The sequence below is a fragment of the Acanthopagrus latus genome, chromosome 22 (genome assembly GCF_904848185.1).
Source record: "Acanthopagrus latus isolate v.2019 chromosome 22, fAcaLat1.1, whole genome shotgun sequence".
Taxonomy (NCBI): Eukaryota; Metazoa; Chordata; class Actinopteri; order Spariformes; family Sparidae; genus Acanthopagrus; species Acanthopagrus latus.
The window spans coordinates 8452501-8465827 of NC_051060.1; the positions used below are offsets into that span (position 1 = coordinate 8452501).

The 13327-nt window shown below is 40.1% G+C and overlaps 1 protein-coding gene across 4 annotated transcripts in view; it reads left to right on the forward strand.

The window, feature by feature from the left end:
- Window positions 1-13327, forward strand: part of LOC119012294 (E3 ubiquitin-protein ligase TRIM9) — a 57328-nt gene that overhangs the window by 24079 nt on the left and 19922 nt on the right. For all 4 annotated transcript variants that reach the window (XM_037085956.1, XM_037085959.1, XM_037085957.1 and 1 more), the window contains exon 3: window positions 5267-5389. In XM_037085956.1, the coding sequence (XP_036941851.1) occupies window positions 5267-5389 (123 nt within the window). The remainder of the gene's footprint in view (window positions 1-5266; window positions 5390-13327) is intronic.

Below are 13327 nucleotides of genomic sequence, written 5' to 3' on the forward strand. Positions count from 1 at the left end.
ACACCTTAGTTTTAAGTTTGACAGGATGAAGTGTTTCTGTAATCACACCATCAGTGACTAACCCTGCGTATACTGAGAGAAATCTGTGGTAGAAGATGCAGATACCAGTTTCCTCACTAACATTGACCTGAGTCGCCCAGAATGCATTGCAGCTACAACATAAAACTGATGGATGCAGCCTATCATAAACCTGAAGATTATCCGGCTTTGGCAGACATCTGCTTTTTTCAGGATACTGAAGCACAAAAGTTGGCTCGATGGATTTTTTTTATAATACTTTAACCCAATAAAATTACACTTAGCTGTGACCCAGTTCAAAACTAGAGTCATTCGAAGCAGGTTTTGATTCTGTTGTGTGCAGTGGTGGAAGAAGCACTCAAGTCATTAACTCAAATAAAAGTAGATGTAAAAATTGTCTGGTATGAGTTGATGTCTGTCATTCAAGATTTGAATTCAAGTGGAATATATACCTCCCTCTAGCATTTCCAAGGGCTATTATTGTTTCTGCTGCTGTCACGAAGACTATTGGTTTGGTCATAGGGGTAGACTGATTATCGGTATCTGCGATCTGTCAGATTGATAATAAAATAAACAAATTTAAAAATGTGCTATTTTGGCTCCGATGCAACATCTGCCCACTACACTATCTGATTGGTATTAAGTGACAACAGATAGCCTATAAACACTGAATAATCTGAATCTGCAAAGTGACCAGTAACTAAATGTATCAAATAAATGTGGCATCTTTATCATAGAAAGTTATTGCAATATCATCACTGGTGCTGTAATCCATTAGCACTATATATGGAGTTGGATAGTGTGATGATTAGTAAGTGAATAATATGTTTGAGTGAGTATCTTCTCCACTAACTACTCCAGCTGTCAGATGAATATGATGTAAAGTGACAAGTAAAGCTAACAGTGCAACACTGAGTAACATTAGGTTTTAAGTACTTAAGTAAAGTAAAAGCACCTCGCAATTGTAGATTACAGTAGAGTACTCCAGTAAATGCACGTAGTTACTTCCCACCCCTGTAGACAGAAGAGGCAACACACACAGCTGGAACAAAAGCTAAATATCAGTGTGTGGTAAATAGCTTAGAAGGATCTTGGAAGCATTTCCTGTTTCTATATAAACATGTGAATTTCTTGTACATTAACTATGACAGCACACTGTAACATACACTATATTACCAAAAGTATTCGCTCACCTGCCTTTACTCATTCTATGAACTGAAGTGCCATCCCATTCCTAACTCATAGAATTCAATATGATGTCGGTCCACCTTTTGCAGCTATTACAGCTTCAACTCTTCTGGGAAGACTGTCCACAAGGTTGAGGAGAGTGTTTATAGGAATTTTTGACCATTCTTCCAAAAGCGCATTGGTGAGGTCACACACTGATGTTGGTCGAGAAGGCCCGGCTCTCAGTCTCCGCTCTAATTCATCCCAAAGGTGTTCTATCGGGTTCAGGTCAGGACTCTGTGCAGGCCAGTCAAGTTCATCCACACCAGACTCTGTCATCCACGTCTTTATGGACCTTGCTTTGTGCACTGGTGCACAGTCATGTTGGAAGAGGAAGGGGCCCGCTCCAAACTGTTCCCACAAGGTTGGGAGCATGGAATTGTCCAAAATGTTTTGGTATCCTGAAGCATTCAATGTTCCTTTCACTGGAACTAAGGGGCCAAGCCCAGCTCCTGAAAAACAACCCCATACCATAATTCCTCCTCCACCAAATTTCACAGTTGGCACAATGCAATCTGAAATGTACCGTTCTCCTGGCAACCTCCAAACCCAGACTCGTCCATCAGATTGCCAGATGGAAAAGCGTGATTCATCACTCCAGAGAACGCGTCTCCACTGCTCTAGAGGCCAGTGACGGCGTGCTTTACACCATTGCATCCGACGCCTTGCATTGCACTTGGTGATGTGTGGCTTGGCTGCAGCTACTCGGCCATGGAAACCCATTCCATGAAGCTCTCTGCGTACTGTACTTGGGCTAATCTGAAGGTCACATGAAGTTTGTAGCTCTCTAGCAATTGACTGTGCAGAAAGTCGGCGACCTCTTTGCACTATGCGCTTCAGCATCCGCTGACCCCTCTCCGTCACTTTACGTGGCCTACCACTTCGTGGCTGAGTTGCTGTTGTTCCCAAACGCTTCCATTTTGTTATAATAGAGCTGACAGTTGACTGTGGAATATTTAGGAGCGAGGAAATTTCACGACTGGATTTGTTGCACAAGTGGCATCCTATGACAGTTCCACGCTGGAATTCACTGAGCTCCTGAGAGCGGCCCATTCTTTCACAAATGTCTTGTTTCACAGTCTGCATGCCTGAGTGCTTGAATTTATACACCTGGGGCCAGGCCAAGTGATTAGAACACCTGATTCTGATCATTTGAATGGGTGAGCGAATACTTTTGGTAATATAGTGTATATTACAGACTGTGTAGTATAGTTACATATAGTATATATTTTGTAACCCAATGTTTAGCGACCTCTCGATTTTTCTCAGACCAGAGGTGTCTTTTCTGAACGTGGGTGTTTTAAAACTTGCAGCCAATCATGTGGCTGCCTCAGGATTCCTCTGGTCTCAGGATCTCTAGGAAGGCCTGGCTGTGTAAGATTGTTCCAGAGCCCATGTCCGTGTCTGATCAGGTCCCTCCATGTCTAAAGGTCTTTACATAATTTACATCAGCACTCTTGTTTTTCCAGACTAAATAGATTTAGCTGTGGGGGACCGGCTGCTAATGGGCTATGAGCTCCAAATAAATCAGTCACAGACAAACATTTGGACTCCGTCAGACAGCAGCAGGGCGGTAAATCCACTGACTTGCTAACCTAAAACACACCATATCAGCCAAACGTGTGGAGTGTGTGTGTATATATATCCGTGTGTGTGTGTGTGTGTGTGTGTGTGTTTTGCCTGTGGACAGCATCGCAGTGCAGCTGATCTCTGCCGCAGCATCTGCCAGTCATGCACACACGTACACAGACTGTCTGCACTGGCACTATGAGCAGGCATTAAGAGTCTTATTGCAAAATGAAGAGGATTGCATTTAAGTGAAAAAAAGAAAAAAGAAAAACCTACTCTTTGCACTACTTTGCTCTGTCTGGGAGCCAGAGAGCAGAGAGAGAGAGAGAGAGAGAGAGAGAGAGAGAGAGAGAGAGAGAGAGAGAGAGAGAGTGCTTGAGCTTATGAAGAGAGAGAAAATTGTGGGAGTGAGGATATAGAACTCCAGCTCTCATCCTCTTTATGAATCTGTGGGTAACTCGGCAGAGGAGGCTCAATTGGAAAATCACTTTTAACTAGGATCTCATCTCTTCATCATGTGGGCTCTAAGCAGAGATGAAATACTCCTGTGGATCCTTCATTAACTGCCTATTACTGTACAATGAGACCTACAGTAGCAACAAGCCCTCCAAATGAATTAACAGTTTCAAATAGGAAATGAAAGGGGTGCTGTATAGGTCAATTGGTAGAGCGGGTGTCCCATGTGCAGAGGCTTTGTCCTCGCTGCAGTGGCCCCGGGTTCAAATCCCGGCCAGGGGACTATTTGCTGTGTGTCACTTCCCCCCTCTCTAATCCTGTTTCCTGTCATATCTTGAGCCTCTTCTATCAATAAAGGCCAAAAAAATAGTACAAAAAAAAAAATGAAAGAGGGGTCATCGATGTTGAAGTTTAGTGTTTTTAAATCCATCCATCCACCCAAACCTCCTCCCTTGCAGACTCTGAGGCATTTCACATTTGGTTTTAATATCTGTCCTGCGTGATCTGATCACAAGTGGACAGCTTCAAGCCCGTCCGTTCACACTTGGCATGAAAGTCGTCTCAGGATGCGTCTCAAGTGACCACTCGTGATCAGATCTCCCCTCGCTCCACATGCAAATACACACCTACATCACTGGAACAAACAGATACGTTCTTTTGAAGAAAGAAAGATATGTTCATGCATAACAAGTAGGCCCACAAGTAGTTAGGAATGTGTTGTAGACAGCGTCTCAAGTCTTGAAATGTAGTGTTTTTTAAGGGAGTCTGGTGACTTTTTTCCATAGACAACAAAAAAAGGGCCTACATTAGTCACTGTTTACTGCATTTGTAGAATGTGATGTGTTAAGCATCAATATATTATTTTCCAGCTGTTGGGAGGTTTGATTCCACTTTAGACACAGAAGCAGACAGGGTGTTACAGCGATGCCCTGACAGACACTTTTATACAGGGAAAGAAAAAAATCTATTGTATTTAGTTGCTTATTTACAAGAAGGCACCACGAATTTCAGAATTTGCCGTCACAAAGTTTGTCAAGTGTCCTCTCATGCAACAACTCTTAAAATCGTGCCATTTTTAAGGGAGTTGGGGATACTGCTGTGACCAGTTCAATGGTTAGTTGAAACAGACATATGATCATTTACACAACAGTGAACCACATGGAAATCAAAAATGTTACATATTATTTTTTTTTAATTTGTTCCCTAAAAAAGAAAATGTTTTGAAAACATCTTGTGAAATGTGAGCAGACAAATGATTTCAATATCATCAAACTCAGGGTCTTTCTTTGTGTCTTATTGTGATTGTTCTCAGTGAAGGCCCACACTCTCCACGAAAAAATAACAGCCAACTGAATTTAAGCACTTTTGATTATATTATATTTGTCAGTGTATGTTTACTGTCATTTTATGCTATATGGATATGGATTCATGTCTGGAGGGAAAGAGGCAGGTGTTCAAACAGATGGTGAATGTGATGTATGAATTGTTTGTGTCTGCAGTCTGTTGAACACTGGGTGTCAGACTAACAAACACAAAGCAGCTCTTTGCTGCTAAGTGAAGCACAATACAACAACAGATCTATTTTAGTCACCGTTATGAAAATGAGGAAGTATCCAGATCCTTTATTCAAGTATAAGCATTAATTACACACAGTGAAAATACTCCATGTCAACCCCTGCATTAAAACATGCTTGTAACTTTGAAAATAAAACACGAGTAATGTACTTTTAATGTATTAAGAGTAGACAATTATCTTCAGCCAAAAGTGACACCTTTACAATTCTTGTGTTTTCCAACCTGCAGTCAAAATGGTTGGCTTCAAAATGATTGCAATAATTAAAAGGAAAATCAGCAAGCAGAAGAAGCTGGAACCGTAGCTGACAATTAGTTTTATGACAATCAATTGTTTTTCACTGATAGTTTAGACTATTCTCACTTTTTACATGTCTTGAGATGTTTGTGTGATCTGACTGTGCGTTTGTGTGTGCTGCTTCAGGAGAACGGTGTGGAGTTTGAAGCTTGCCTCGTGGCTCAGTGTGACTCTCTGATCGAGGCGCTCACCAGACAGAAAGCCAAACTGCTGACCAAGGTCACCAAGGAGAAGGAGTACAAGCTAAAGGTGAGACTGTCTGACCTCGTGTTTCTGTGTTGAATTAACTAATAGTGACAACAGCTGGGGGCAGCAACACAAATTGGTCCATACTGAGCAAGACTCTCTGCAGCCACACAACTGGCTGCAAAAGTATGTGCTCCTTGTTGACAGGACAGGCTCAGATTGTTATTCTAAGTGTCTGACAACATTACAGAAAGGATCCGTGAAGAACATACACTTTTTTGTTAATAAGTAGTATCCTTTTTGTTTAACCGGGACACTCTGTTCAGAACTCCATTGACAGGAACTGTCATTTTACCGAGCAGATCATTTGAAAGCAAACAAAACCATCTTGGTCCCCATTTCCATCATTCCAACTATCACCGACTCTAGTTTGGTTGAAATAACCTCTTGATGCCCTGAGTTAGATGTGAAATTATTGGGAGTGGAGCTGGTGATAGTTGGAATGGTAGAAAGATGAATCAGGAAGGTTTTGTCAAGTTTTATTTTGTTTCTGTCAGACAAGAAATAGAAATAAACATCCCTGCAAACTCTGACTTTGACCGACAACTGTCATCAGATTTGGGTTTATGCTGTTGAATATCTGATAACTCTTGTCAATGAGACCAAAACAGACAAAACCAAAATACGAAAATCTCTCTCAGCCACCTATGTATTATAGTGAAAAGCAGATTAGAAGAATATGCTTTCAGGCTTTTAATACCTGGAAAAGGTCTTAGATCCTCAACTTATAATTTTCTATAAGGCAGTTTCTTTTTATTCTCCTTTGTAAATCCACCACTGGGGTTGTCCTAAGGCACATGGACGCCTGCCCGGCCTCAACGTGCCCACCGACCGACTGACCGTCTGGCTGGTGGAGGAGGGGTGGGGGGCATTTGGACGGAAGCCCCAAGGACAGCTGTTGTCATTATCTGCAGGCTGGGGATTGAGATGTAGCCAGAGGACAACGAGCTGTAGGCTGCAACGGAGGTGGAACAACAGAAGAATAGCGGCTCGTAGATAGCTGATAAACTAGAGCGCATTTTGACATGAATAAACATTCAGGACGCTGTTTATCTCCTACAGATGAAATTACAGGCTCCTTTTCATGTGGAGACAAAAGGAAAAAGACAAGCAAAGGCTTAAATGCTTCGGCTTGAAACCAAAATTTGTCAGCCAAAGCAGCCTAAGATGCTGCTGTGTACAACATCCTGCATTGGATAGGATTACTAAGAAAAGATTTGACAGGCAGCATAAGTGGACAATTGATAAAAAACAAAATGGAGCAAAACAAGGATGTAATAACCTGCATTTATCATAAAAAAGGGATTTAAGTAGAAGCTTTAAAAACAACATGAAAGGGAGAGTTTACCTAAAATCAAAAATACAAATGTTCTTTCTTACCTGTTGTACTAAGTATCCAGATAGTTCTGCTGCGAGTTGCAGAGTTTTGAAGATACTGGTCTGCCTTCTCTCCAATACAATGTAACTAGATGCCACTCATCTTGTGGTGTTCAGTGCTAAAAATATATTCATTGGAACATCTCTTTACAGAAACCATAGCCCGAGATGATCCACAGACCATGTTGTGAGCAGTTTGATGCAGGAACTATCTTCCTTTTAAATACTTTGCACGTACTCATGGACGATAGGCTCGTGACAGCACAGGATGTAAGCTCCCTCGGCTGACCTGCGATGTTAGCTGCCTTAATTAGCTTGTCTCTCATCCATCACTAATTTCATGCCTGCTTCTGCGCTGTGATACAGAGGAAAATAATAGTTCCTACATAGAACAGCTCACAACAAGATATCTGGATTACCTTAAGTGACCTGGTCAGGATTTCTGCACAGAAACATTACTTAGTTTACTTAGTTTTTCAAATGTTTCTTTTGTTTGAGCCTTAAGTGTCACAAGCTGAGTCCCATTTTGTTCCCTTATATTACACAGAAGGCAGACATCTCTATGGCCAGTACCTCCAAAACATGGCAAAAAAAAAGAAAAAGAAAAAAAGAAAAAAGAAGAGTAACAACAGATACAAGGAAAATATGTATCTTTTTATTTTGGGATGAACTGTCCCTTTTAAGTATTTATTTACAGGTGAAAAACTCATAACTAAGGTTAGAATAGTAAACAGTTGTAGAACACAGTAAATGTAAAGCCTGCTTTTTAGAAGAAGATGCATTTTAAGATGTGATTTAAAAGACATAACTGATTCTGCAAACCTTAAGGTCGATATTAACATAAGTACAGTTCCAGAGCTGACTACAAAGACTGATTACATTAGGTCTTGATCCAGGAATAAGAAACAGCCAGCAGACCCCTGCCAGAGGATCTGAGACTGACTCTGGTTTGTAGCAGAACATAGTTCTAAGTCCTAAGCTCTTTTCTAAAACTGCCCAGAACAGAATGGAAATGAATTAAGCTGTGTTTTGTACCAACTGATAGCTTGAGTTTGTTTTCTGGGCTTAAGTCTGAGTACAATGAATTACCATAATGAAGATGCAATGATATTAAATCATGTATGACCTTCTCAAGACCTGATTTATGAATGCATGGTTTAATGGTGCTCCGCAGTGTCATGGGATGCTGCTGTTACAGTTCAATGAGAAGTCAGATCAGCGTGTGTCAGTGCTGCTGTGTTTTTCTTTTTGACTGGATGTGTGTACTACCTGTCACAACATCTTTTTTATTCCTCTTAAACTTCTGAACTACATCGTTATTTCTCACAATACTATCAGGTTATATTTAAATGGCTGAAAAAATGGATGCCATGCGCTGTATGTTTGATGTAAACCAGCAATCTTCACACATTAGTTGCTGTTTTTGCACTTCACGCAGTCAACAACTCAGAAAAAAATACATTTTTGTGGTTTGTTACGTAACCACACTTCCAAGAAAACACAAGTCTTTTTTATTCAAAAGTGGAAGTTAAAGGTTCAAGCTTTAAAAGACGATCTATTTCAGTAAATCCTCAGAGTTTCTGATTGTGAACTCACCTTCACACTTTCCTTTTTTTCCACCCGAAGCACTTCCAAGCTTTTTTATCTGTTACTGTAGATACCGCTGTGAACAGAAACAAACCCCAAAAATAAAAAGATAAAATCAAAGACTTTCTACACCAAGAAAGGCAGATGTATATGACATTCCCCACAGCCGGAACTTAATCCGATAAAAGCGACATATTTTAGTTTTCTCTTTTAAAGAACAGGCTGAAACACTTGTTCTGTCAGTTTCTGTTAGTGCATCTGGCTGTTTGTAACAAATTCTAAAACCATTACAGAAACTTTTTGCAATAATTACTTTTTATTACAGTGTCACAGCTGAACTGTCATCCATTATTGTTGTTGCTATAGTACAACCTGTGTAAGACTGATGTGTTGAGTGCGGTGGCCCTGAGTGTTCAATGCACAGTACTTAAGAATCCACATGCAAATAGATGAAACACAAACAAATGAAAACACCACCTTCAGCAACACATGTGCAGCATCTATATAACATGCTGCAAAGTGAGAAAACATGTATTTGTTGTGTTTCATCTAATTTTGTGTGTTTTCTTAAAGGGGCTCTATGTAGTTTTGGAGAAACTGTGAATTGTAATATTTACAATATTAATGAGGTAATGATACAAACTCAAACAAGCTGTTCTCAGAGGAAAATACGTTCCCCAGAAGCCTGAAACGTGGCAGGCTCTTCCACATATAAACACAGTAAAAGAGTAAGAACTCATGTTGTCCATTAATGTCACATTGTTTATTGAGTTTATTCAGTCATGAAAATCAAGACAGTTTGCTTATTTAGTTTGTGTAGGCATAATAAAATCAGATGTTTCCCTCCTGATTAGCATTTCTTCCCCAAAACTGCATCGTGCACCTTGAATTTGCAGTGTGTTGAGTTCTCAGGGCCACCGTAGTCAAGAAGACTGGAAGATAGCTCAGTATCACATATGGAGGGCTGACTAATGAAATGCACACAGTAATGTAACATAGGGAATATGTGTGTGTGTGTCAGTATGTCATAGGGTTGTGTTGCTAATCTCTTCTGAGCTACTAACTTGTACTAGATGCACACATTTGTAACTACATTATTGATATAATGCATTTGCTGACTCTGATCCCCTTCATCAACACTTGGTCTCACCTCAGTCATCTGATCCTGGATGTCTGACCCTTTTATTGTTGTAGCAGGAAGCACTGCAAATGGCTTCTTACCATTTAAATCAGAGACCACTTGCAGGTCTTAGATTGTAATAGTGCGTACATGACAAAAGGTGTATAATGCCTTTTGTTCATGGCTATTTTTGGAAAAGGGGTTTAAGAAGAAAACCCTTCCTTAATATTTTTAACCTGGGAGGAGTTTTCCAAATGGTCCATTTTCAGTGACCTAAAACATCTGACATGAGGCCAAAAATGCATAGAAAAAGGCTAAGTTTTAAAAACTACCCGTGAATGTGTGGACAGGGCACCAACAGAAGCATAATCATTTCTTCCATTTCCACCTGTAAATCCAGTGAAACTATTCAATATATCCACGATTCAAAACGTCTAAAGTTCTGTAACTTTGTCCTCACAAAGATACACGTTGACACAGAAACACACTCACAGACACTGCAGTCTTAGCCATAATCCAGCAGCTGATGGATTAATATTCACTTCCCTCTTACTCATACAGATGAGTGTGTGTCTGAGTCCTGCTATGAATGAGATTAAGGTTCATCCAAAGTCGGTTACTGAAGTAAAAACTGACAGTTTTTTGTCATTTCTTTACATTTCACTATTATTTCTTAAGTCTACGTAACACAGATGGCTGAAACATGAATCCCACATTTAATTATGACACTTAAAGCAATACTGCATCCAAAAGTGACAACAGCAACACAAAAAAAGAAAACCCAGTAACGAGCATGAAGAGCCTTTGTGTTTGTGTGTATGTAATTTATTTTTCACCCAAATTAATTCTGCATATAAACCCCTTCATCCTGGTTCTCTGCCAACATAAAGACCGTGTACTTGCGCTTTAATAACCAACAAAAATAGACAGAATCCACAGAAAACACCGCGCTACCCTGATCTGAAATGTGGTTCAGAGTGTGAAGACGAGGCTGTGAGTCACGTCAGCAATGCGACTGGTATCTCAAATCTGGGCCTGCATTAACATGTTTCAGTATTCGCACCCTCAAATTCATTTCGTATGCATGTGGAGCATATTGAAAAATCCCTTCAACCAGACCTGCTGGAGAGCGTGGGAGGAGGCTGACGGCTCGTCTCAGCGGGACAGAAGGAAATTGAAATAAATCTGAGATTTGCTCAGGCTTCACGCTTCACACTTCATGTTGTTTACACGGGAGATAAGAGCGGGCTTCTGCCAACCTGAATTGAAAAGCTAATTATCTCTTGGTAAATAATAGGGAAATTCCAGCTGTATGGTAGCGTTGAGGTGGCATATAGATAGATGCACAAAAACTGGAGTTAATGATCTTTGGTTGACATACAGCAGCTCTAAACCATGTTTTTTTATACAGACACTAGTGGTGTGCGATCCCACTGATTGTCTTTCTCTCTTTAGTAAAATCTAGGTTGGTGCTGATACTATATGGTAACAAAACTGAATAATACACTTAATAACACAGCATCCGCTAGGTTTAAGAATACAGAAACTCCAGTTGTTGACATGCAAACTGAAGCCAGACAGACATGAATCTCTTTCCCAGGGTGGCCGACAGTGATAAATGTGACCGACAGCTACATTCTCTCCGTCTGTACCGTGATTATTCCTGCGAGTGCCAAAGGACTCAGTAATTGAAATCTGTCCCGCACTAGCAGCTCCTTTCTTCTCTTCTTCTTCACACCACTTCTGTATAAACTCTTGATAGTCTGTATTGTGATTAGATGCTTAACAAGGTTCATGGTGTTTCCACCAGTCCTCCCACACATGACAGACAGCGTTACTGAAAGCACTCTACACATAACTGTGTTTGTTGTCAGCCGTCACCACTGTCAACTCCATCCAGCACTGCCAGATGGGAAAACTATCATAAGCAGAGACTGGAATTATTGTATTTTGGGGGAAAATCAGTGGAGATGGTTTGGAGTCAAATGTGTAATTTTATAGAACATGTATTTAAAATTACTTTTGACAAAAGCTGATGTAGCTACGATGCATGGACAGATGGGTCCATAAATCAGTTTGACAATATTTATATAAGCCTATTAGTACAAACCTAAATTAATAGACAGTACGAATGGAATGGTGTTCATACTCAATGCATGAAAACTAACTTGACTTGACACATCGTACCTGAGGGGTAAAGTTCAAGCTCCAACTGCAAGTCAATTCAGTTGAAAGAGAACGACAGCCGTGCTTGCAAATCACGTTCTTCATCAGAAGCAGAATCAAACGTGATTGGCTGGAAAGAGGTCAGGTGAGATGTAGGATCCATATTTTGCTATCGTGATCTTGCCACTAAATTAATTGAAATGAAGGAGCACAGACGTGAACCAGCTACTATCACAGTTGTCACAAAATGGTCAACTATGGTCCATTCTGCCATTTTGTTATTTGGACTAGGGCCTGGTGACGGTGTTGTTACTTCTGTCTGTGTCCCTGTTGATAAAAGATACATTTACTCAAATTACTAACCCTAACCCTAACCCTGTATAAATATATCTATCTTTTAATATGAGAATATATCCTGCAGATTTTTGGGATATATTTTTATTACCTTATAGTTTTTCACACAAGCCTGATTTACACAACTATATTCATTAATTTAACACAAAACATAGGAATATTAGGATTCTGACTGATACTTTAATGCATCAAAAATACACTTGGAGACACAATAAAAAAATAATAAAGATTGTCAAACACACACACACACACACACACACACACACACACACACACACACACACACACACACACACACACACACACACACACACACACACAGAGTAGATTGTTTTGATCCTTTATCAGTTGACTCTTCACGCTCCTCATATTTGAGTTTAAACAGCAGCTGACAGGTGAATAATTAACTGTGATCTCATTAACTGTCAAATAAACGAGGAAACTAATTTCCAAGACTTTGTCTAATTGAATCGCTTAATCATTTAGGTGGCCATTGGTTAACGGTGTAATTAATTATCACAGATTTGCCAACATCAAAAGATGTTTTCTGTCTAATCTCTGAATTCACCCCTGAAAACTTATTTGTTAAGTACATAAACGTATGTACATGTTCAGTACATATCAGACACATGTATACGTTGCACTTTGAGGAGATAGTTAAAGATCGCTGATCAGTTGAAATGTGTTGCAGGTGTTATTAAATGTAAACAAAAGCCGATCAAGGTGGAGACAGTTCGCTGGATTTCAATTAGCCTCGAACGCCTGGATGTGACACCCGTCCAAATCTCATTTCCCTCCCGCCGGAGTTCAGACAGCAGATAGCATGTGCTGTCTGTGTGTGTGTGTGTGTTTGTGAGAGAAACAAAAAGGAGAGATTCAAAGAGCTACAGAGTGAGAGACGAGTCACACCTGTCTAGTTACAGATGATAACTTAAATTCTCACCTCATCTCAGGTCGTTCTGACAGCTGTGCTTTTGATTCCAACACTCTTTTTCTTGTCTGTTTTTCCTGCCAGCCATTAACTCACCTGATGTTTCAGCCAGTTCCAATCACCTGATCCACGCTCATCTGCACACCTGCTCCCCATTCACTAATTACACTCCCAGTATATATAACAACATGCTGCCTGAGGAAGCGTGCCAGTGATGAAGTCAAGCTGCCAGTCAGAGCTGTTTTTTTTTTTTTTTTAATCTTCATGCTGTTAACTGCCTGTATTTGTTTGTGTCACAACTTCAGCAACATTTTGTTTTGTCTGCATTCTGTTATTTATTATTATTTTTTCATTTTTACCTCTATCTGCCCTCTGGATACTGAGTCCTCTACTTTATCCTCCTTTG